At 46.1% G+C, this 25,581-nt stretch overlaps 1 protein-coding gene and 1 long non-coding RNA gene across 4 annotated transcripts in view; one reads left to right on the top strand and one right to left on the bottom strand.

Annotated features, from left to right (window-relative positions):
* Positions 1-25,581, bottom strand: part of Mylk (myosin light chain kinase) — a 192,464-nt gene that overhangs the window by 54,809 nt on the left and 112,074 nt on the right. For all 3 annotated transcript variants that reach the window (XM_048346780.1, XM_048346781.1, XM_048346782.1), the window contains 3 exons: positions 18,377-18,463; positions 1,137-1,187; positions 286-413 (listed from right to left, as the gene is read on the bottom strand). In XM_048346780.1, the coding sequence (XP_048202737.1) occupies positions 286-413; positions 1,137-1,187; positions 18,377-18,463 (266 nt within the window). The remainder of the gene's footprint in view (positions 1-285; positions 414-1,136; positions 1,188-18,376; positions 18,464-25,581) is intronic.
* LOC125351783 lies at positions 17,394-18,018 on the top strand. Its single transcript, XR_007211016.1, has 2 exons — positions 17,394-17,657; positions 17,885-18,018. It is a non-coding gene; the product is annotated as an uncharacterized LOC125351783 (long non-coding RNA).

The following is a 25,581-nucleotide window of genomic DNA, read 5'->3' on the forward strand; positions in this document are numbered from 1 at the left end:
CCCATAGTACAATCATGCCAGATAAACCCTTCTACCACTGAACTATATCCCTTTTTATCTTATTTTGACAGGATCTTGTTAAGCTGTCCAGGATGTCCGTGAACTTTTGGTCCTCCTTGCTTTATCCTCGCAAGTGCTGGGATTACATGTGTGAGCCCTCATATCTGATGGTCTCTCTCATTTCTCAAGCCATGCAGGACAACACTGTCTCTATACAGAAATTCTAATTTCCTTCAGCTCAGGGGCTCTGGGTTTTCTTTGGGCCACTCCTTTTCTGTCACTGACCTGCTTTCGGAACTTCATCCAGGTGCAAGTGATGGGCTGGGTCCCAGCCACTTTTCCAAACAGCTCCACAGGCTCTCCTGCCCGCACCTTCTGGTCCTCAGGGAACTGGATGATTTGAGGAGGCATAGCTGGGAGGGGGAATGATAGAAACTGAGTGAGGAGGAGGGGCATCAGGCATTCTGATCTTATTGCTGCCACTGTCCAATGTTGGTCTGTTGGCTCTTCTCTTACCTTCAGAGTAAGACTGGTGGCATTAATATCTGCTCTAGAACCTTGAGCTTGAGAATCTGCTGGGAGGATTCACCTCTTTGTTTTGATACTCTTAGAAATGTCCCACAGAACTTGCCATGTTATATCTCTACCATGGTTGTACAGGAGTTTGTTTCTCAGTCTAGTGGTTTGAATCAATGTTCTAACATATTTATTAATTTAACTGTGCCTTGCCATCTAACCTCTGGTTCACACTGGCTGAAGTCTCTCCATGGAAAACAGATAAGTGCTGGAGGAACAAGGACTTGCAGAGCAGGGCACAGAAGCAGTGTGGACTGGCTCATCCACCACCCCACCCCAGGGGCAGAGCAGAGGAAGAAGCTTGCACAGAACCTTGCAGAAGGGACAGGAAAGCTACCCACCCTGGGTGATTGTGGGCACACAAATGGCGACAGAGGAAGGATGCAGTCATGGACAAGGGTGAGGTATAGGCTGGGCAGAGGTTGATTTGAGGAACAGATGAGGCATGATAGATTGTGGAGCTTAAACTTCGGAAGGGACTCCTGATTACATGCCCAGGGAGTCATCCAGTAGGTAAAGGAAAAGCACCTATGGCCCCAGGTGGAACTGTGACTAATTACCTGCCTTCGTAGGTGTCTTGGGGGTAGGTTTCTTTTTCACAGTAGCATCACCTGAAACAAAGAAATTTACAAGTTATTTTCTGCCAGTTGTTATCCCACAAAGATCCTGACTCCTGGAAAGATGCTCTCTTGTTCTCTGGCCCTTCATTCAAGGAGAACCACCATCCAAGTGTCTTTCTAGGAGGTCTTCTGGTCCTTTCATGTATACAACCTCATTTTGAGTATTAGTTCTTGGGGAAGTGGGGGGAGCGGTGCTTTTCAGGGATTCCTGAAGCCTCTAACGTGATAAAACATCTAAAAAATGCTTAAATCTTCTTTTCAGACAACTCAAGGCTGGATGTAATGTCTCACATCTGTATTCTCAACTACAGTGGAGAATGAGATTAGGATTGTGACTTGAGGCCAGCCTGGACAAAAGTGTTTTGTTTTGTTTTGGGGGGGGGGGGGCAGTCCTGGGCCTTGAACTCAGGGCCTGAGCACTGTCAAGGCTAGCACTCTGCCACTTGAGCCACAGTGCCACTTCTGGCTTTTTTTTCTATATATGTTGTGCTGAGGAATCGAACCCAAGGCTTCATGTATAGGTGGCGAGCACTTTAACACTAGGCTATATTCCCAGCCCTTGGACAAAAGTTATTAAGATACCATTTCAACCAATAAGTCCAATAAGTGTAGTGCTGTACATCTATTATCCTAGCTACATGGGAGTCATAATTAGGACTAGGCCAGCTTGGGCAAAAACATGAGATCCTATTAAAACAAATAACATAAAAAGGTCTGGGGCCTGACTCAAGTGGTTGAACACCTAAGTAGCATGTATAAAGTCCTGAGTTCAAACCCCACTACTGCCCCCCCCCATAAAAAACCGAAGCCAAGAAAACAAACAATACTACCAACACCAAAGATGATAACCCCAAAGTCACAATTCTCTCCTCTTAACTTTCAGGAAACTCAGTGAGGAACTTATGTTAGTTAAATAAACTAAAATTAGTCTTTGGTAAGATCTGAGGATCTCAAGCTTCCTTTGAGTCATAGACTGTGGACCTGTGGCTTTCACTTAAAAAATGTTTGTTGAAAGGATCAATGAATAAATGGATAAATGAGTGGTATCTTCCTTTTTCTTTACTTTCTCTAAATTACTCAAATAAGAAAATGACTCAAACCTCAGTACCAATAAAAAAAAGGAAGGAAGAATAACTTGAATAGAAATGTTTCATAGCACAAATCTATTCATTTGAATAATTAATAATATGACACATAACTTTAACTATCCTCATGGTTTGACTGCATGTTTCTTTCAGGTCTTTGCTCAAAGGTCAACTTTTCTATTTATTCAAATGAATAATACCCAAACACCCATGTGTGAATGCATATAGCTGCATACACACACACACACACACACACACACACACACACACACATGATTGCTTCAAACTAGGTTTCTTGTGCTCCTCAGCTGAGGAATGGACGATACAGTTGAGTATTTCTCATAAATTGAAAAACCAACTACAGACATATAGAGCATGAATGGATGTTTCTAAAGTCTCTCTTTAGCTATGACAGATCAGAGTCAAAAGACTATGCACTATATAATTCTTTCGTTATTGTTGTTGTTGGCTGTTCTGGGGCTTGAACTCTGGGCCTGGGTGCAGTTCCTGACCTTCTTTAGCACTCTATCTCTCGAGTCACAGCCCCATATTCAGCATTTTACTGAGTAGTTTATTGAAGATAAGAGTCTCAGGGATGGGGCTGGGAATATGGCCTAGTGGCAAGAGTGCTTGCCTTGTATATGTGAAGCCCTGGGTTCAATTCCTCAGCACCACATATATAGAAAATGGCCAGAAGTGGCGTGGTGGCTCAAGTGGCAGGGTGCTAGCCTTGAGCAAAAAGAAACCAGGGACAGTGCTCAGGCTCTGAGTCCAAGCCCCAGGACTGGCAAAAAATAAAATAAAATTTCAGAGTCTCAGGGACTTCCCTGCCCAGGCTGGCTTTGAGTTGCAATTCTTGAATCTCAATCTACTGAGTAGCTAGGATTATAGGCGTGAACCACCGATACTCAGTGTGTACTGTACAATTCTATTTGTGCAATATGCTAGAAAATTGAAAACTACAAGGACAGAGGATAGACCAATGGCTGCCATAGGTGAGGGCGGGGAGAGCTTGAGCACCAAGGGATATAGGGAAATGTGTTGGTATGATGATACATTATCTTTATTGTGATGCCCATGAAATGATTATAGGAGTTTGTCAAGACTCATAGAACTGTGCACTAAAGACAGTGCACAGGGAAATTATACTTTAATACAAAAGCATAGGGAAGCCACTCACCAATGAGATCTTCCATATATAAGACACAGCCTCTGTCCCAAGCATTCCTTCTTACTCTTACCCTGAATTAACAACCACTCCCCTGGCACTTATTGTTTATTTATTATCTGTTCTTCTCCTTCCTTTATAGGTAGGATTTTTTTTTTTTTTTGGCCAGTCCTGGGCCTTGGACTCAGGGCCTGAGCACTGTCCCTGGCTTCTTCCCGCTCAAGGCTAGCACTCTGCCACTTGAGCCACAGCGCGGCTTCTGGCCGTTTTCTGTATATGTGGTGCTGGGGAATCGAACCTAGGGCCTCGTGTATCCGAGGCAGGCACTCTTGCCACTAGGCTATATCCCCAGCCCCTATAGGTAGGATTTTAAGGGCAGAATTTTATTTTTATTATTATTTACTGCTACCTACTCAATATGCAGTAAGCTCCCAATAACTATTTGCTGAAAGAACAGGTAGATTAACACTGCCAATGGCTCACTTTACTGTGGATTACAGAGGAGCAGCAGTGCACTGTGGACTGGCTTGGCCATGGTTGCTCTGTGACCACAGGCAGGTTTGATAACTTTGTGGATGATCCTGTGTGTGTTTCTACAGAAAGGAGAGTGCTGTGACCCAGTTGACTGTCCCACGAGGACACTGCGAGGAGGGGATCCTAACAGAAGCACCCTGACCACAGAGGTGATGATTATGGCATATGACTAAGAGAGAGATGACCTATCCCTGAGTACACACTTGTTCATTGCCATCAGCGGTCCCTCTATCTCCAAACACTTGCCGAGGGCCTACTATGTGTCAGCAAAGTGCCAATCAGTACCCACTATGAGCCTGGTTTCCTACAGAGGAGAAAACCAAACAAATGTAAGAACTTGGGGATTATTCTCAAGACCCAAAATGTTGGGGTGTTTGAAACAGGAAAGGCTTTTATCTATAGAACATTTCACAGAACAACTGACAACATTTGAATATGGTCAATAAATTAGATGATAGTATTATATCAGTGTTAATTTGCCATTCTCACCATTAAACTCTAGCTTTCTATGTTTTCCTTGCTTTTAGGAAAAATACACACTGAATGACATATGTACTATGTATTTAAAGGTTTACATGTACAATTTCAAACTGCTCATAAAAGAATACATATGTATATACATATAGGTGTGTGTGTGTGTGTGTGTGTGTGTATGGAAAGATAGAAAGGTAAAGAAATTAGGGCTGAGGATGTGGTTGGGTTGGATCTCCAGTACTGAAAAAAAAAGTGGGAAAGAAAGAACATATGAAACAGTAAACATGAAATAGAATCTGGAAGAAGAAGATACATAAAAATAATTTGTAAGCTAGGTGGTTCACACTTGTGATCTTAGCTACTCAGGAGGCTGGGATTGGAGAATTGTGGTTCCAAGCCAGTCCAGGAATAAAACCTATGAGATTTCATCTCTAAAAATAACCAGTATAAAGCCTGGCTGGAGGTATAGATCAAATGGTAGAGCACCATGCAAGCAAGCAAAACCTTGTTGGGGCTGTGAGGTCCTAAGTTCAAGCTCCAGTACTACCAAAAAAAAAAAAAAAAAAAAGAAAGTAAGAAAAAAAAGATCTGTTACCTTGTCAACAAGATGTAATCGTTTAAAAACAGAAGACAATAGCTCAAATGGAAAAGCAGTTGTCTACCTGAGTTCAAACTCTAGTAACATCACCAAAATAGCTAATTAACTAAAATAAGAGTAGAAAACAGAATCTTCGTGTTAAGGACATGGTTGGAAAGCCCAGCAGTGAGCATGGAAGTACCCCAGGTCTTGAAAGTTGACATGGAGAGGAGCTCATGTAAGCAGCAGACAGGGAGCAGTGTTAAGAGCAGAGTGGTGTTTGGTAGAGGCTGGTATTAGAGAACAATAGCATGAAGACAGTATTCCATCCCTCTGTCACATTTTAAGTGCCCAATTTTCCCACATGATTAGCAGCCACAAGGTGCAAACATACCTTTTCTACCATTACAGAAAGTTCTCCTGGATGCTGCTGCTTTCTAATGTAGAGATTAGAGCTAGGCCATTTGTCCTAAGGGAGCAAGGTGTCCTAACCCAAATAGCTATCAGACTGTGCCCAAGGCCCTACAGTTTTCCCCAACTGCTTGGGGACAACTGGGCTACTGTCAGATCTTCTTAGTCATTGGTCAAGGTCTATTCAGGAAAGATGATGCAACATTAAAGAAACATTAAAGGAATTTAGGGGGCAAAACAAGAGGGGAAAAAACCCAAAGTTACTTTGCAAGTTCTTCCTTAGGTAAGTGGGAAACTGTATTAAAGGAATATGTAGTTAGAAGGGACAGAGTTCTAGGTGGAGACTGGAAAGAAAAGATTTCAGATTAAATCTGAAGTAAGCAGGCAAGTTGGGAGGCTGGGTCAGTGCTTTGAGGAAAAGAATTCAGTGAAAGATGAAAAGGAGCCAGGGACAACCCCAGCTGATGCCTTTGAGAGGAGCTGAGGGAAGAAGAAGGCTGTGGAAGGCCCTGGATAGTGTTGAGAATGTCATTGTGAACAAGGGGGCAGGATAGATGTGGAAAAGAGCTCCAGGTGTGGCTAGCACAGAGTTAATGGGTGGTGCTATGGGGGGCAGGTTTAGAGGATGGTGAGTCAAAGAGACTCCAGGGAAATGCTCAAGGAAATAGGTGGGGGTGGAGAAGAGGGGAGAGGAAAGGGCACTTCTTAGTCAAGAATTCTGGACCAAGAGAAATATGGTAAAGAAATATGAAGCCAAGTTTCCTCCTGAGATGAGAGGTAGATGGCCAGGACTTCCTGAGAGTGAGGGAGAACCTAAAGATGCTAGAGGGGTAGAACATAGGAAAACTAGACACTGATTCAGATAGCAGGCTGAGCCACAAAGCCCCCAGCCAGCCCTCACCCAGAATGTCTGAGAAGGGAGTGGGCATGAAGTAAGAGAGAGGTCTTCAAGGAAAAGGAGGGAGGATTTCTATCAGAGTAGTGCTGATCTCAGGAGGAGGAAGGCCATCTGTCCAGAGAAGCTGTGAGAAGGACTGTTAGTATGGGCTGGATGGTGTCTTCTCAAATTCATGTGCTGGATTCCTGATACCCAGTTCCTCAGAATATGGCTGCATTTGGAGACGGGGCCATTATTATTATTATAATTCTTAATATTATTAATTATTGCTTACATTAGTTAGAGGAGAATTTCATTGCTATGTTTCTGCACATATTTATAATATATTCCAATCAATCTCACTATTTTATCACTGCTTCTCCGACCTTTCCTCTTTCCAAAAACCATTTCACAGGTTTACTTGCTCAATTTTCATAGCTGTAACAATCTATTTTGACTTTATTAATCCTCTTTCAAATGTGTTTAAAGAGATTTACCCTCTATTATTCTTTTCGGGATATATCAAAATGAGCCTATGTAACCTGAGTAGTCCCCTTATAAGAAGAGAGAGATTGAGAGGGAAGAAATGAGTCGGGATAGATAGGTGGATGGATAGATATAGAGAGACAGATAGATCATTGACTAGACATACACACAGAAGGAAGGCTTTGCAAAGGGGAAGATCAGAGAAAAGACAGCCAACTATCTACAAGCGAAAGAGAAAGACCTTCATCTTGGATTTCTGGACTCCAGAACAGTGAGAAAATAAATTTCTATGTTTATGCTGCCCAGTCTGCCACATCTCACCTAGGAAAGGCTTGGCAGACTGATATACCTGTGGCTGAGCTCCTTCACCGTGGGGTGGGAATGGGTAGAGAGGTAACGTTCCCTGCGGGGTAAGCTTGGGGTTAACAGGAGGAGAGGCAGCATGAACTCATAGGCTTCTAAAATCCCCCCACCCCACCCACTTGGTGTCTCTGTGTAAACCTATCTAAGATCAGAGCAGGGCCCTAACCAATATAGATCTTTTATGTTGCAGTTAAATAGGATCTAAGGCCAAGTTTTTATGTTTACTCTAGAAATTTGGAACTACTGACATTTGAATTGGTTAGCATTTGAAGCTGCCCTGGTTCTTAACAGTAAAAACAATTTTAAATGTTAAGAATGTTCTGCACGTTACACATATTTTCTGTGACCATCTGCTGGAATCCATTAATGGTGTTCTGGACTCACAAAGGAAAGGCGACTCCCTGGATTCTAAAACCTGCTTTCTCAGAGGCAGCTTCCTGTGTGGCTCTTACCCCTACCAAACACAAGCCAGCCACCTCACCATGTCCCCATTTTATGAAAAAGGTGACAGTCTCACGTAAGTCAGCCTGTGGCTGCTTTCTTTCTGTGAGTTACCTTTTTGTTTCACCCTCAAATCTAAGACTTTGAGACTCTTCTCTGTTTTTTTATTTTTTGTCAGTCATGGGGCTTGAACTCAGGAGCCTGGGTGCTTGTCCCTGCGCTCTTCAGCTCAAGACTAGTGCTCTACCACTTTGAGCCACAGTGCCATTTCTCGTTTTTCCTGACCAGGCTGGCTTTGAACAGCAGTCCTCAGATCTCAGCCTCCTGAGTAGCAAGGATGATAGGCTTGAGGCACTGGAGACCGTCTTTCTGAGAACTGCAGAGAGGCTTCAGGCTCTGGAGCTAGACCTTGTGTTCAAATATCATCCTAGTACTCACTCATGTATGCCTTTTAAAACACATTATTTAATCTCATGGAGCTTCAGTTTCAAAAAGTGGGGAAGTATAGTTCACTGTAAAAAAAAAAAAATCCAGTCTACTATGGACCCCTTCCTTACTTGCCTTCTTTCTTACAAAGACCCAGAGGACCTTCCTGCTCTCTGGGACAAATTTAGCTTCTTCAACTATTTAGTATGCCACTCAGTGGGGTTCAGCTTGTGCCTACACAAGAGCACCATGGCACCGAACCTTGTATCCCCTGGCCCCTATGTAGACCCTCCAGTAAATGCTCTTCTTCTTTTTTTTTTTGGCCAGTCCTGGGGCTTGGACTCAGGGCCTGAGCACTGTCCCTGACTTCTTTTTGCTCAAGGCTAGCACTCTGCCACTTGAGCCATAGCGCCACTTCTGGCTGTTTTCTGTATATGTGGTGCTGGGGAATCGAACCCAGGGCCTCATGTATATGAGGCAGGCACTCTTGCCACTAGGCCATATCCCCAGCCGTAAATGCTCTTCTTGCTGGTCCAGATGTCCAAACTCTCAGTCCTTAGATCACTAATCAGTTTCTTTTCCTTTGGTCTCACCTGTATCTTAGTGTTCATATCAGCCCCCTCTCCTTCACGCCCTTCTCCAATAATACCCCAAACTTTCTACATCAGTTGCTATCACAGAGGAATATTCTAGAAGGAAAATGAAATCTACCTATATTTGCAAATCCCTTGATGGCTACCACTCATGGGGACCAGGAAAGGATACCTCTACTTGTCACCTGGTCTACTTTCGAGGAGAGCTTGGGCACCTCTCCCAGCAACCAGCTCCAGGTAACACAGCACTCCTGGCATAGCCCTGCTCCCTAAACTCGCATACCCCCAGACTATTTCATTCATGGCTGTTCTCAGAGTTACCTTCCTGTCCCTGCTCCCACTCACATTGTCCCTGGAGCCAGCACTCTCTCCAGAGAGCTCACACCTTTACATCCAACCATCTGGCCATCGTCTCTCTGGGGGATGCCAAACATACACTGCAAGCCCACATGCCCAACACCAAATCCAGGATCCTGTCCCCAAATTGCTCCTTATCCCAGTCTCTTTGGAGGTGCCCTTCCTGCCTGTGCCCTGTCGCAAATCCCATCAATTTGATCAACTAAATGCCAGCTCATACTTAGCACCCCCATCCCAGTCCAAAGGTACCATCCTTTGGTCTCTGATCTTCCCTCCCTACTCTTATACATCTAATACCACGCAGCTAAAGTGATCATCCTCAAGCGTAAATCCAAAGTCATCTCATGGTTGAACCCTCTGCAGTGTCTGCTCACTACAAGTCAGGTCCAAGGTCATTGGCTTTCATTTCCCAGCCTTCTCTCCAGATCTTCCCTCATGAGGAAAACCCTTCCTCATGCCCTGAAGACTCAATGTCTGTATTATCATGCATTATGATCACCTGGAAAAGTTGTCACATACGGATTCCAGGCTCCCAGGCACTGCTGATGGGCCTGGAACCATTCTAAACTCCACATTGAGCCTCCTGCCTTCAGTCTTTACACTTGCTGGTCCCTCACCCCTGGCTGACTCCTGCTCACTCTTCAGGCAGCCTCTTACTCAGACATCACTCTCTCCAGGCTGAGTTCCTGTCCTGCGGTGGGTCCATTGCAGCACTCATCTAAGGTTCTGCAGCTGCAGAAAACCACCCCCAGTGCACACCCACACCCACACCTTTCCACAAACCCCACACAGAGAGCTGTCAGGGTCAGCAACAGGCCCACTTCCTGCATCCTGGACCTAGCAGAGACCTGGCATTTGCTTGATCAATTGCTATTAAGAGTGGAACCAAAGAGATTCTGTTAACTTGGGAATTCCCAAGGAATAACCCACCTCAGCCCCAGACCTCATGTTGACAGATATAGTCCTGGAGCTTGAACTCTTGGCTCTCTTAAGATGTCTGCCCTGTGACCTCTGAGATAAAAACCTCCATGTGGCTGAGCCGTCTACCATAGATAGGAGACAGGCCAATAAAATGATCATGTATCAAAGCACTGAATCAAGAAGTCTCCTGGGAAGGCTGGGCAGAGTGGGGAAAACCAGTCCCCTAATGCCTGGTGTCTGGCTAATCCATCTTGCTTCTGCCCCAGCTGGCCCAAGCCTAACCTAGTTTTGGCCTTGAGAACCTGCCTTCCATTCTGGCAGGGAAGGATCAATTCCTCACAGAAATTTCTGGACTGCTATTCTGAAGGCAAATGAGTAGTTCTCCCCTACCCCTTCCGTACTCACAATGAAAAGGGTCCGGGAGGAGAAAGTGGGGAGCTAGTGTTAACAGCCTTGGGTACGGGAAGTCCCTGGATCTGTCTCTCTGGGGACATTTCCCTTTTTAGGTAGTTAACTAAAAATAGACATTAAACCCTTCACCGTTCCCAAAATCAGCATGCACTGCCTGCCACAGGCCCCAGAAAGGGACAGAGGCTGGGTAAGGGTGGAGTGAGCAACCAGGAATCACAGGGGAGCCTGAGTATGGAAGGCACTGAGGTGGGTTCAGGGTTGTGGGTGACTTGGTCCCCTCCTCCATTCTAACATGTTCCTTTATAAACACATGGAAACAGATTGCTTGTTTTCCTAGATTAACATCTCTGGGAAAATTACCCATTTATTTCCCTTATAACAAAGGTTGTCTGTCACATTAGAAGATTTCAGAGGAACACAGTTTCTCTTGTTACTACAAACACTCATCCCTGAGCTCCCAGAGCATGGAATGTGGGGATAGCTGTGAAAGAGGCAGCCCAGCATGGCCGGGCCAGCAGGGCCTGCTTGGCAGGAGCTCCATGAGTAAGACTCACCCTGCTAGGCTTATGGAAGGCACAGAAAATGGTGGAGAAGGAGCCAGAAGTAGAAGCCTGGGGGCAGCTGTCACAGGGTCACAGGCAAAGGCAGGAGGTAGGGGTAGGGTGCTGGGTTCCATAACAAGGACAGCTCCTCTTTGGTAGGGAGTAAATAGAATCGGTGCCCATCTTGAGAGACCTTCAGAGCATGGAATGTGGGGATAGCTGTGAAAGAGGCAGCCCAGCATGGCCGGGCCAGCAGGGCCTGCTTGGCAGGAGCTCCATGAGTAAGACTCACCCTGCTAGGCTTATGGAAGGCACAGAAAATGGTGGAGAAGGAGCCAGAAGTAGAAGCCTGGGGGCAGCTGTCACAGGGTCACAGGCAAAGGCAGGAGGTAGGGGTAGGGTGCTGGGTTCCATAACAAGGACAGCTCCTCTTTGGTAGGGAGTAAATAGAATCGGTGCCCATCTTGAGAGACCTTCAAAAAACAATCTCAGATTCTTCCCTACATCTTTCACTGTCAGGAAAGTCTTGACGTCAAAATCCAAACTCTCCTGCATTTCCTTCCAGCCCTTTGGATCCTGTCAAGGTATAGCACCTTGCATGGCATGTAGAAAATGTTTAATAGAAAGGTCTGATCATGAGGAAACCTTCATGAAATCTGGACACTTTCACAGAAAGACATATATGAATGGAGGTCAAGGCCAAGAAACCAAAAAAAATCCTAATCTAGGTGGTTTTTGTGGTCCCCGGGACGGTCCATAGTGACCTATGCCAGAGATGAATGTTAAGGCCAGGCATGGAACCCAAAGGGATTTGGGGCCTGTATGAGTTTTAAACTACTGTTCCATAGTGGAGGCAAAGGACCTTTAAAGTGGAGAATCAAAAAATTGATTAGAAAAATCAATTACTTATTACGAATGGACTCATGGTCAGCTGTGATGTTGTAAATGCCCGGCATAGATACTTATCTCTTTTTTCAAAAGACTATCGGCTTATAAAGACAGGTTAGAGGAATCCCTGAGTCTGTTGTCAACTGGCATTGCCTCATCTGTGCTTTTTCTTTTTCACCTGGATTTTCTAAAACCATTCTTTGAGCCCCATGGACCATCTGTCATCACACAGGCAGCATGCTTGGCTTCCTCAATACAAAACTCCTAAGAACTTCCCCAGCCAATCAGATCTCTTCCAGCTGGAACACCTTGAACTGGTCCTTCCCCACAAACTCAGCTGAGCGGAAGCTGTAGCTTCATGTCTCCACACATCACATGAGGAGAGTTAGTTGCCTCACCTGAACATGTCTCATCAGTGGCCTGACATCACAGCTGGAAAAGGCCTAGGGTCAGCCATGGATGATGAAGAAGCAATGGTCCAGAGGGATGCAAATCTTTCACTTAAGTCTCATAGTTAGTTAATGAAAGAACACAAGCCTTCTTGTGCTGCTGCCTTGTAGATCCATAGCTATCTTGCTATGCCTTGGGCCTGAGCATTGTTCTAGAACTCATCAATGCCAAGTTGTTCCTATCTCCCCATTCCATATGCAGCTCAGACTGAGGACTCTGGGTGCTTCTCCCCAGGCCTGTATTATCTCCCAAACAGAAGAGGACCCTACTCACTCTGGGCTGGAGGAGTGGAGGAAGTGTTCCAGGGGTGCTGGTTTTAGATTCCCATCAAGAGGAGAGAAAGCCAGCCATAAAAGACATTATTGGGACGGCTGACAAAAATGGAGGGTGGACTGTGAATTGGTTAGATAATAACATTGGTTCCATGTCAAATTTCCTGGTTTTGATCATTTCATTGTGGTGATATTTTCAGGAGACACACAGTGAGTTGGAAGACAAGGGCATAGTATCTCTAGTTTGGTTTGAAAGAGGTGTCTAAATGAATATTAAGTGAATATACACATAGTGATAAAACAACTGGATAAACTGTAAACAATTGGTGAATGTCAAGTAAAGCACAGTGTAAGAGTTTCTTGTACTATTTTTGGAACTTTTGTGCAACTTTGAAATTATATAAAAATAGTTACTTAAAAACAATCAATTGAGGGCTGGGAATATGGCCTAGTGGTAGTGTGCTTGCCTTGCATACATGAAGCCCTGGGTTCGATTCCCCAGCACCACATATATAGAAAAAGCCAGAATTGGCACTGTGGCTCAAGTGGTAGAATGCTAGCCTTGAGCAAAGGAGCCAGGGACAGTGCTCAGGGCCTTAGTTCAAGCCCCAGGACTGGCAAAAAACAGAACAAACAAACAGAAACAATCAATTGATAGGCATGCAGCAAACACCTTGAGGAGTTTCTAGACTCAAAGACAACATGTCAGCTGCTTTCCTTTTCCCTCGGACTTGACACCCAAACCTCTGTCAGTGTTATCAGCTAGTCCTCCACCTCCTCCTGCTATTTCCTATGGTCCAACCTTAAGCACAAACCAAGGCCCTGAGTCTATGGCCAGGCCAAGAGGTTATGGCAGGAAAACAAGTTAGCATTGGTATCACAGTTCCACTCCTTTCTAGTTGTAACACCTTGGGTTGGGCAGTTTCATCTCTAAGACTCAGTTTTGTTCATCTGTAAAATAGGAACAATGATGATTTGCACAGTGGAGTCAACAACTTAGCTGGAGTGATGTAGATGGAGCAGCTAAGACGATGCCAGATACACAGGAATCCAGAAAACTAGTGCTGCCCAACTCAACCATGCTCGCAAGAGTCACCCTAGCATCCATGCTGTTTCTCCCCACTGCTTCTGCCTGCCTTTCCTCCCCCACCAATGTTATCATTCCTCTCCAACCAAACCGCATAAACTGCATTCCTCTCCTTCATAACCTTAGCCCCAGCTTCCCTCTTCCCCCAAACCCTCCCACACGAACTCCTCCCTCCTCCCTCCTGTGCTTGCCTGGCCTCTTGTTCTTTGGTCAGTTGGGTTGGGGGGGCAAATGACCTGGCTTCTCCCTCACACTCCACAAGTGAGTCTCCCGGGACTCCCAAGCCACCATGTAGACAGCACCGTTCTTGCTCATACCCGACAAATGGTTCACATGACCGTATGGGCCTGGCTGGGAACAGGGGTATGCATAGACAGGGATATGGCTATGCTTTGTTGCAACTGGGAAGTCTCTCTTCCTTTCCTCAGGAAAGATGGATTTCCTCCTCAGATTAGCTACTTCATGGCCCTTCACACACACACACACACACACACACACACACACACACACACACACACACACACACACATCACTCATGGAATCAGACATGTCTGGGACTGAAGACAGTAAAAGAAAAATGTGCCCAGACTGCAGGATTCCATTTCTATAGGCAAAAAACCTCCACCTGAGATATTTGTATATTTGCATACATACGTATATAACTGCACAGAACAGTAATTGAATTGGAGTTCCTAAAATTGGGAGAGAGATTTTCACATTGGACTCAGTACATTTCTGAATTGTTTAAAATGCTTTAAAAAGAATGTTTGCACCTATAACTCCTGTCGTTAAAAACAATAAATAATCCCACAAAGGGAGAAAATATTGGGGACACAGGCCTAAAAGACATCTTCATTTCCCATCTCTGGGCAGCCACCTCTTCAGGCAGCTCCAGGACCCAAGCCCTATGGTGTCTCTTGGGCACCTGGCTGGGCACCCTAGAATGGTTATGGTCTGGGAGAAGGGGCTAGCAGCTGTCCAGCTGTCAGTGGTGACAGGTTTCAGGTGATGGGGGCTGGTGGATGGGCCAGCAGAGAGAGGCATTGTGGAGACACACTCCCATTCTCTGAAAAAGGAGGCTGTCTACACAGGGTAAAACACCCCTTGCAGACAAGGAATACTGTCATGAATGTGTGTGTTTTCTATGAAGATGAAGCACTTCTTCCCAGCTCTGCTGCTCCATATTGAGCGCTGCCTGAACCCCACAGGCACTGAAACACTCTGAAAGTGTGGGCAGGAGAGGACCCCAGTGGTTTCACACTTCATAGCAGGAGGAGGCTTCTTCTCCTGCTCAAAACCAACAGTGGGTCCTGGATTCCTGCTGCACCACCGAGTCCAGGTCCTACCCCTGAGGCTCTGATTCAGTCCTGAGATGCAGGGTGGTAGTGGTGGAGGGGCGTTCCAGGCAGCTTTGATTTCTGAGCTACCTAGGTGACTCTGAGACTCCAATACGTAGCCGTAGCCTGGCCGTCCTCTGAGAGGTCTGGTTTGATGTTGACAACTTGATTGGGGTTTTCCACAGCCTCTATAGCTCTTCAGGCCAAAGAGCCCAGTTGTGTGTCTGCTCATTATCTCACACTTGTTTTCCTCCTCCATCAGAATTCCACTGGAACAGAATTCCAGAACCCAGGACAGGAGTGGCTGTACCCCTGTGACCAAGAGGTGAACCACCACATCACCCACCTGCTCGCTACAGGGGACACCTGGTCTGTTCACATGTCCCATAACTAGCACGGCAAGGCCCAGGCAATAGCTTTGGAGAATAAAAGGATCTAAGCCATCCCTATTAGGTTCTTATTAAACACCTTATTAAAAATCTACTCTTAACAATCGAGGCTCTTTAATAGTGATCTCTTCACTATTCTCATGGATATTGAACTCACTTGGATTACATACCTAGGAGAAATTGTAAGTTCACTTTGGCTGCCACCCACCCCCTCCATACTACCCTTGGGCCCACTGACCATGTGTAGAGAACCCAAGGTCAGCTTTAGAAAGATAAATTAATACTTTACGAAGAAAAAGATGTTATAAAATACTGCTGTGCAATTAAAAAAGAGAAATGGGCTTTGGAGGAATCGGGCTAAACTGCTTTTTTTTTTTTTTTTCTTTCTTTCTTTTTTTTGTTCTGGTCATGGGGCTTGAACTCTGGGCCTGGGAGCTGTCCCTGAGCTCTTCAGATGAAGGCTAGTGCTCTATTACTTGAGCCACAGTGCCACTTTTCTGGTAGTTAATTGGAGAGAGGAGTCTCACAGATTTTCCTGCCTGGGCTGACTTTGAACCTTGATCCTCAGATCTCAGCCTCCTGAGTAGCTAGGATTACAGGTGTGTGAACTGCTTTTTTCTATTAGTACAGGTAAGGAAGAACTTGTCTTCTGTTTAAGACTAAGTGTGCTGGGAATGTGCAAACAATGCTGCACCCTATTAAAACTGGAGGTATCAAAGGACAGTTCAGCTATTCAAATCAGTATGGTAACCATAGGGGAAGCCAGGGCTGCCTTATAACTTTTGAGGCACTTCTGTCTTCATGGGCCCTTTCTTCCTCCATTAAAAAAGAGATATCTACCACACATAAGTGGCTCACCCCTGTTATCCTTGTAACTCAGGAGGATGAGATCTGAGGAGGGTGGTTCAAAGCCAGCCCTGGCAGGAAAGTCTGTGAGACTCTTATTTCCAACTAACTGCCCCCTCAAATCTGGAAACGGAGCTGTGGTTCAAGTGGTAGGGTGCTATCCTTGAACAAAATGACTCTAGGACAGCACCTAGGCCCTGAGTTCAAGCCCCAGGACTGGCAATTAAAAAATAGAAAGAAAAAAAGAAAGGTATATGTGTAAATATGTATTTATACATGTAAGAATATGTTTACATGTTACCTTAGTTATGTAAATTACAGTTCACAATTGCTCTACTTATAAAGATGAATATATTATGAATTTAAAATATTGTCTCAAAACTAACAGTTTATTTTTTCCTATGATTTTGTAAGATGGAACAGTTTTGTGGGCCTCTAAAAAGGTGTCTAATGGATAAGTTAGCCATGGAAAGATAAAAATAAATAAAATAATAAATAAAGAAGAAGTAGCTATGATCTTGGTCACAGTGACCAGTGAAGGTTCTTTCTCCCTTGGATTTTTTTTTTTTTTGCCAGTCCTAGGGCTTGAACTCAGAGCCTGGGCACTGTCCCTGGCTTCTTTTTGTTCAAGGCTAGCACTCTAACACTTGAGCCACAGTGCCACTTTTGGCTTTTGTCTATATATGTAGTGCTGAGGAATCAAACCCAGGGCTTCATGTATGCAAGGCAAGCACTCTCACCACTAGGCCATATTCCCAGCCCCCTTGGATTTTTTATAGTTGTTATTGTTGGCCGTGGGGCTTGAACTCATGGCCTGGGCACTGTCCCTGAGCTTTTTCATCCAAGGCTAGTAGTGCTCTACCAATTTGAGCCATTGCTCTACTTCTGGCTTTCTGGTGGCTAATTGGAGATAAGAAGAGTCTCACAAACTTTTCTGCCAGGGCTGGCTTCAAATTGTGATCCTCGGATCTCAGCCTCCTGAGTAGCTAGGATTACAGGTGTGAGCCACCAGTACCCTGCTTCCCTTGGCTTTTTCTTTTTCTTTTTTTTTTTGGCCAGTCCTGGGCCTTGGACTCAGGGCCTGAGCACTGTCCCTGGCTTCTTCCCGCTCAAGGCTAGCACTCTGCCACTTGAGCCACAGCGCCGCTTCTGGCCGTTTTCTGTATATGTGGTGCTGGGGAATCGAACCTAGGGCCTCGTGTATCCGAGGCAGGCACTCTTGCCACTAGGCTATATCCCCAGCCCCTCCCTTGGCTTTTTAATGTCACATAATTTCAAGGGTCTTCCCTGAGCAAGGCCCAGATGGGGTCCTAGGGAGCAGCTGAAGACATATGGATGCAGTTTCGTGATTCCGGGAGCAAGATAGTGGAGGAAGGAGGTGCTGATGCTTTGGGAACTCACAGAATTGTTTCTTTAAGCTGAAGAGGGTTAAACCTCAGGAATAAAGTGGCTTTGCAGTGAGAAATGGTCAGAAAGATATCCAAAGGGAATGATTCAAGAGAAAATAAGAAGAAGCTCAGGAGAAGGTCAAGTACTTGTTTTTTTGTTTTTTGTTTTTTTTTGGCCAGTCCTGGGCCTTGGACTCAGGGCCTGAGCACTGTCCCTGGCTTCCTGCTCAAAGCCAGCACTCTGCCACCTGAGCCACAGCGCCCCTTCTGGCCGTTTTCCATATATGTGGTGCTGGGAATCGAACCGAGAGCTTCATGTGTAGGAGGCAAGCACACTTGCCACTCGGCCATATTCCCAGCCCAAGGTCAAGTACTTGACTTCAAAGATTTGGCTTGAGTAGTCAATAGGGGCAGATCCGATAAGAGAGATGGTGGCCGGGGTACACAATGGAGCCCCACGTGCCTATATATGGTAGGTACATCCAGGGCATGAACATAACAAAAGCTTCACTTGTGTTGTGGGATGTCATAGGTTGGGAAGACCCATTGGCTATGTCAGCCCAAGTGAGAAATTGAGAACTACAATTTAGAAAGCTTCCTCTAGAGTCAACTGGGGAGATCAGGGGCTGCTCCTGATCTAAGTCTCAGTGGCAACCCTCCAACCCCAGGCACAGATGAGTGTGAAGACATAGTTTGTGGCCTCCATAAGAGGTCACTGGCTGGGTGCTTGAGCACCGGGAAGCCAGACCTCCAGGAAGCACTTAGGGCACCGCAGGTAACCAGGAGGCCAAGCCTCTGATACCACCTCAGTCCTGGCTGTCCCAGGGTTTGCATGATAAATCCAAGTCAGTACTTACTCTCTGTTCCTAGCACAGGGGGGAGGGAACTCTTGGGCCTCCGGGATTTCATCTCCGGGGCCTTGGCATTCTCACTGGCTGGAGCATCTGGAACAAAACAAGCAACACCACCGTCAGTCAGCAGCTGTCCAAGGATCTGAGCAAAAGAGGCACCTCAGTTAGAACCCCACCTCGACCCAGTGCTGGCCCAGCAGCCCACATTCCTCTCTGAGGCCCTCTCTGTATCAGCCTGGCGCCTGGACTGGCTGTTCCACTGGGAGCACCAAAGAAGGAGAGACTGCTACACTGCATCAGCCTGATAAATCAGATGGCAGAGCCACGAGCAGCAAGATGGTTGCACCGGTTGGGGGAGTGCTTAATGCTCCTGTGGTGGCAGCAAAGGCCACCAGGAATGGCCCTGGCCACCTGGACACCTTCTGCTTGGCTTGTTCCATCTTTTTCCTTGGGTCCCAATTCAGTCAGCTAAGTGTCCTGGTTTTCCTAAAGGTCTTCCAAAGGGATGGGGTCCTGGCCCTTAGGCTCATGGACTTGGCAGAGGGGAGGACTTGCAGCCTCTGATTTCTCAGACTTGCTTTTGCTCTGGGCCAGGACAGGCAAAAGCCTTGGAGAAGGCAGCTGGCACATTTCATCCCTGAGACTGAGGCAAGGACTTAATCTGAGGGCTTCTACTACCTCCTCCCCCAAGACAGGAGCAGTGATCCCTGCAGCTGCCCCCTGCTGGGCAGCACTGGAGGTACTGGACAGGGGGGTGCCGGAGCCTCTCAGCTCTCAGCCTCAAGCTGTCTTTTCTGGTTCAATAGGAAGCATGGTTAATGCTTGAGAAGCTCTCCCCGGTGGGGTGGGGTGGAATCAGTACTCTCGGCTGGGCTGGGCGCGGCAGGGTGGGGCTGGGAAGCACAGCCCTTCCCAGAAGAATGGACTTTAAGACTTGGGCAAACTATCCAGGACTGAGATAAGAAGTTGCTGGCTGACTGGCTACCATCATCTCCAGTTTTTACCAGCCTCCCTCTATACAAGGAACACAAGGCTGGGAGGACAGCCCCCTCCCCCAGCCCTTCCTGTCCTCCTTTCCTGCTCCTGAAGAGGAAGCTCTTAGGGAGGAAGGGGGCGGGGGACTTTCCAGATGGGGCTTTGGTCACATTCCTGTGGCTTGGCTTGGGAGGAAGGTCCATCACCGCCTTGTCTCCGCCTCTAAGATGGGCAGCCCTGGCTGATCTTGCCTAGACTGGGCCCCTGGAGTTTGGGAGAGGGAAGCACCAGGAACATAGAATATAGGGGCTGAGGACATACTCTTTCCAGCTCACAGTGACAGGCTCTGCTCAGGTATTGTATAGGCCCAACTGAATGGCCGCTCAGAGGTCACAGAGCTACAGCAGGCCATGTCCCACTGAAGACTGCTGAGGGCTAGGCCTGGTGGTTCATGCCTGTAACCCTAGCTACTTAGGAAGTGAGGAAAGGAGAACCAAGGTTTGAGGCCAGCTCAGGCAAAAGTTGGCAAGACCCTATCTCAAAAATAATAAATAAATAAACCATGCATGGTTTGGTTCATGCCTGTGGTTCTAGTTCCTCTGAAGGTAGACAGATGGAGGTTTAAGCCAAAACTGTAAAACTGAAAAGCAAACTAAAAGTGAAAGGACTAGAGTATGGCTCAAGTGGTTGTACACTTGTCTAGCAAGCACTAGACCCTGATGCAAAACTTGGGCAAAGTGTTAAACTCTCCTGTGTCTGCTCCCAATCCTAACAATAACAGTAACAACAGTAAAGATACTGAGGGCTGTAAATGTACAACTGTAGGAAAGATTCAGGTTGGACTTTAAGTAGGACTTCCTAGCAGTATATGAGAAGGGGTAAAGAGTAAGGGAATAAAGATAGAAGAAATCCTTTTAAGCAGAGGTTGATAATCCAGTCCCTACCTTGAGCCCTGCCCTATTGTAGCAACTACTTCCCACCTCATTCCATAAGAGTAACATAGCTCCACATGGTGAGTCCATGGTCTCTGACATTGGGAGCCAGCTCTGCCAAGATGTCAGGAAGCTTGCCCACCTCAGAGCAAGGAGAGAAGGACAGACACTTCCCTGAGACTTTAAGGAGATTTCTTTCTTTGTTCATCTGCTCCCCTCACCCCCACCACCAAATTGGGAATGATAGAATGTGTACACAGTTCTGCATTCCTATTTCAGCATTCTCCTGGAGAGTCTCAGGGCATAGAGAAGACTGGGACAGAAGAATCAGGATTCTGTTTTTACAGATGGGGAAACTGAGGTAGGAGTGAGCAAAGGATGAAAAGCCTGTTTTCCTAGATTTCTGAAAGATAGGAGTGGGGCCTAATATTATTTCTCTCCCATTGGGTCATTTTGAGCATTCTTTCAGAGCATCATCATGGTCAGAGGCTGAGAGAGAATTCTCATTTTGTTTTTGTCATTCACAGCTTCAGAATTTGGACAGGTCATGAAAACCGTCCTCTGTCTCTGCTCCTCCGTTTACACAGAGGAAAACCAAAACCACAATGCCTATTTTCTCTATCTCAGTGTCCCCAGATCCAGGAAAGAAAGAAAGGCACACATGTGTGCTTTGGAGGGCTGAGAAGCCCTGTTTACTTTAATGAACCCCCTTCCTTCTGCTGACCATATGCCCTGGAGCACTCTTCAGACACCTTCAGAAAGCCAGGGGACCAGTCCCTGTCAGCCGCAGCATGGTCTCAGTACTCATTGGAGGTGTGAGCACCCCAGCCTGGGTGGTGCTTTGAGACTGGTTTTGAGAAGTTTCTTGGCCGCGCCTTATCTTTTCATGTGGCTGTGAGGAAAAGGGCTCAAGTTTCCCTTCTCAGAGCAAACCTGGAGCATGGTGGGGGAACCACACTCCCTGCTCGTGTGATGTGCCAGCACTGTGGGGGCTGTGCGTTGTGCCACGGGGCTTGGCCAGGGACATGGAACCACCAGACCTCTGTGAGAACCGCCGGTGAGGAATGGCCTGGAAAGACCACGCGCTTAATCAAAACCAGCTTTGTGCTCACGCTGCTGCCCGGGGGATAAAAATAATAGTAATAAAAGTTTAAAGAGCAGCTTTTAGTTTTCTGTCTATTTTAATCATTTTGTGATGAAATTGAACTTCATTTCTATATTTGAGCCCCAGGGCTGGAGTCCTTTGCTGGCCTGTGGTGCCCCCAAAGTAGCATAGGGGGAGGAAGATGGAGGTGTAGGGAAGTGGGGGGCCTCCACAGACAGAGGGAAACTTGTCCTTATATGGACAATGCCTCACCCCTTCTACTCCTGGACTAGCTCTGGAGGAAATCTGTCCAGGGTGGCTTTATTTTTTTATTTTAATTTTTTGCTTGTTTGTTTCCCCTCTAGGCTGGGGGAGGGGGAGATGAGGCCTTGGGGACCCTCTGGGGAGTGGGTCTGGGGGCCCTGGTTCTAGCCTCTCCCAGGATGCCCTTTTCTTTGCCAAACAACAAAGCAGCCTGCTAAATAAGAGAGATTTCTAGTCAGAAAATTTGAGAGTTCCTTTTTGGTGCTGTTTAGTGGCTGTGAGTTTGTGGATAAGTTTGTGAACCTTAGAGACCTTGATCTTCCTCAATAGGAATACCAGAATAACAACAAAAACCCAGCAGGTCTAGTTAGTTCAGTCCCCTACTCATTAGCTGCCTGTGATGATTTAAAGAATAAATGTGAACGTGACAGTGGACTGAGAAACATGGCAGATCAACAGAGGTGATTGATAATCAGAAGGGCCGATGGCTTTGGTGGCAGCGGACCTCAGTGGTTAGAGTGGAGGGCTTGGGTCTAGATTCCTACTCAACTAGTCAGGATGTCCTCTACATATCCCAGGTGAGGCTGTTCTTACTGTCACTCCCCTGCATTCCTCCTCAAGTTCAGCCACATTGCCAAATCCGATGGCCAACTCTCCGGCTGATCTCTATACATACTCAGCAGCAATATTTGATACATTGATCCTGATCATTTTTTCTTGTTGACATCCTCATCATTTGGCTTCTGGGACACCTCCTGGGTTTCTCCCTTCAGCCATTGCTTCACAATCTCTTTCTGCAAACCCTTGATCTCACTTTGTTGGTCTCTGCCTCTCTCCCTTGTCCCAGTTCCAACCACATCTGCTTCTAAGACCTCAGTAAATTCCCAAGGCATCTGATGGACTCTACACATGGATGCTCCTCATGCCCAGCCCCACTCAGTCTCAGATTTATCCAAATATCAGGCAAGGAGATATGCTTCCTTGGCCTAATGGACATCTTCAGCTTCACACTTAGAGAACTTTTGATTGTCTCCCAGTTCGTACATACTGATTTCAGTAGGTGTAAGCTTTGAGTTGCACTCCTCCATGAAAACTAAGACTTCAACAAAGCGTAGACTACATAAGGCCTTTGGACTGACTCCTCTTTCCCTTTGTCTAGTCTCAATACATCAACAATTCCTATGAGCTCTCTACATCAAACCAGATTATGAACCCCCATCATTTCTGTCTACTCTACTGAACCTAAGGTTCCATTGGTGTCATTAACTAAGACCAGTCTCCTGGCTCCACTCCTGACACATCCTGGATCTGTTCTATCTGAGTGATGCTTTGCAAGTGCCAATGTTGTTGCCCCAACACACTCAGAAGAAAATCTGGCTTCCTATCACAGGTTACATGGCTTCAGAGACTTTGACCTTGGCCTGCTATAGCCAATTGCCTGGCCTGTTTCCTCTTCCTGGAATGTCATAGCACCATCTTGCTATTGCTTATTCCATCTTCTGGTACTCCTTTGCTCACTTCTGTCTCTGTTCAAATGTCCCTTCCTCCACAGGCCTTAGCCACCTGCCTCTTTGAAATAGTATTCCAAACACTGGGCTGTGCTTTCCTCATAGCACACAGTGTTACCTGACATTGCAACATATCTGTTCACCTTCACTATTGCCTCTTCTCTAAAAGGTCAAGTCCTCACAGCAAGTACTTCTTCTGTTTACTGTTCCAAATGCTGGCTCCTCCAACAGTGCCTGGCAAGGTCAGCACTCATATTTGTTGAATGAATGAACAATGACATGTGGTGGCTCTCTCTCTCTATTTTCCTTTTTTGTTTGTTTCTTGAGACATAGTGTTGCTGTACAGCCCTAAATATCTGGTTCAAACTCAAGATCTTCCTGCCTTGTCGCCTGTGTGCTATTTGGTTTTTATTTTCAATGTGTGTGTGTGTGTGTGTGTGTGTGTGTGTGTGTGTGTGTAGGTAGTATTAACCCCAAAATGGCATATATGACCTTGTGTGGTCAAAAATACTATTCTCATTGTGGCTGAAGCTGGGGCCCTTGGTTCCTGGAGAAGGGAGGCCTGGGCTGGAAAAGGCTGGATGGCCCAGGAAGGGACCAGGATGTCTTCTGGCTCCTATCTTCTTTGCTCACCTAAGGAAGGCTTCCTCACTTCCTGTGTATCTGGATCCCAGGAAGTGGGTCATGCAGTCCCATGAGGGATTCTTGTAGGCCCTGCATACAGTGCCATATCAACTCATAGAAAAGTAAAGACTCTAGGACCAGATACACCTGAGACCTGCGGTGATCCATGTTATAATTTGCCAGGTGGCACAGGGGTGCAGCCTGGACTTAGTGTGCCTGTTCTGGGAAGGCTGTTCATGCTGCTGAGCATGAGAAAGGTTGTCAGCCAGCTGTTGTATAAATAGGAAATGTAAAGCACTAGGGTCAGGCTACAGCAGATATTGAAGGCCAGATATTTTTTTTCCTTCTTGGGTTAGTTTTCTGGCAAGTCCTTGTCCATTCTAGGCTTACTTCCCTTCTGCTAAGTTTGGAGAGAAGGATGGTATAAGCAATCCACAAAATGTTCAAAATACCCATGTTCACAGTAAAAAGGTCCAAACAGCACAACTAAAATAGCAAGACATGTTACACTGTACAGATTACCTCCCCTATCTTACTGTATAAGGGAAATAATAATGTGCATGACACAAACAGTGAATTCTACTGGGCTCCCTCCCTTTTATAAGATCCTGACATACCGCTTAGAAGGTAGGTACTCTGCCACCTGAGCCTTGCCCTCAGTTCTCAGTGTGTGGTTTTAATGCAGTTGGGCTCAGACTGACTGAATGACAGTGAATAGCTTTCAGGGGGTGTGGTCATCCCTGCTAAGTGACTGGAGAAAGCAACCTGAAGGAGGAGAACCTTGCTGTCTCTTGTGAGGGACACAGGACTGGTCCTATCCAGAAGTCAGCCAAATAGTTGTTTGTGGATAGACTGGATGATTCCAACAATGACTAGACTGGTTGAAAATTCAAGTACTGGTTTAACCACAGCTTCTCCTCACAGCAAGTAGCTCCCCCACCCCCCTGCCCCAAACCTCTTTCATCGAAAAAAAAAAAGTTCCCAAACAGGGTTTTGCTATATAGTCCAGATTGGCCTCAAATTTGAGATTGTCCTGCTTCCAGCATCCTGAGTGCTGAGATTACAGGTGTGTATCACCCCACATGGCTTAAGTCTCTCTCTCTCTCTCTCTCTCTCCTCATTTCCTCCCTCCCTCCCTTCCTTCCCTTTTTGTGGTTTGAACTCAGGGCCTTGCACTTTCCAGACAGGTGCTCTTGCAACTTGAGCCTCACCTCTAGCCCTTTTTGCTTTGGTTATTTTTCAAACAGGATTCTAATATGTATACCTGGACTGACCTGGACCCCAATCCTCCTATTTCACTTCCTGAGTAGCTAGAATAAAAGGTATGTGCTACGATGCCCAGCTTTTTATTGGCTGAGAAGGGGGAGGGGAGTCTTATGACTACCCCCCCACCAGCCCAGCAGCAAACCATGATCCTTCTGATCCCCGCCTCCAGAGTACCTAGTATTACTGGTGGAAGTCAAGGCACTTTCTCAAGCATTTTTTTTTTTTTTTACTAAAACTATGAACTGTCCTCTTTATAAAGTTGCTCTAGTTCACATATGTACCAAACCATGCCTATAATTTCAAAGGACACTCCAACTCATTGGAATCTCTAAGTATCATGCTGTGGGGAAAGCTGAGAGGAAGAAGGGATAAATGAAAAACTAGAAGTTTATACAGCTAGTTAGAGCATCAGACCAAAGGAGGGAGAAAGGTGCCATGATGTAACATGGCAGGAGAGAGGTTCATGCTCTTGATGAAAAATAGAGCTAACTGTGGCAGAAGCCCACCCATCACCCTGATAATTCTCCAAGCATAAGAACAGGGGAAAAGAAGTAGAGA

This window comes from Perognathus longimembris, chromosome 5 (genome assembly GCF_023159225.1).
Source record: "Perognathus longimembris pacificus isolate PPM17 chromosome 5, ASM2315922v1, whole genome shotgun sequence".
Taxonomy (NCBI): Eukaryota; Metazoa; Chordata; class Mammalia; order Rodentia; family Heteromyidae; genus Perognathus; species Perognathus longimembris.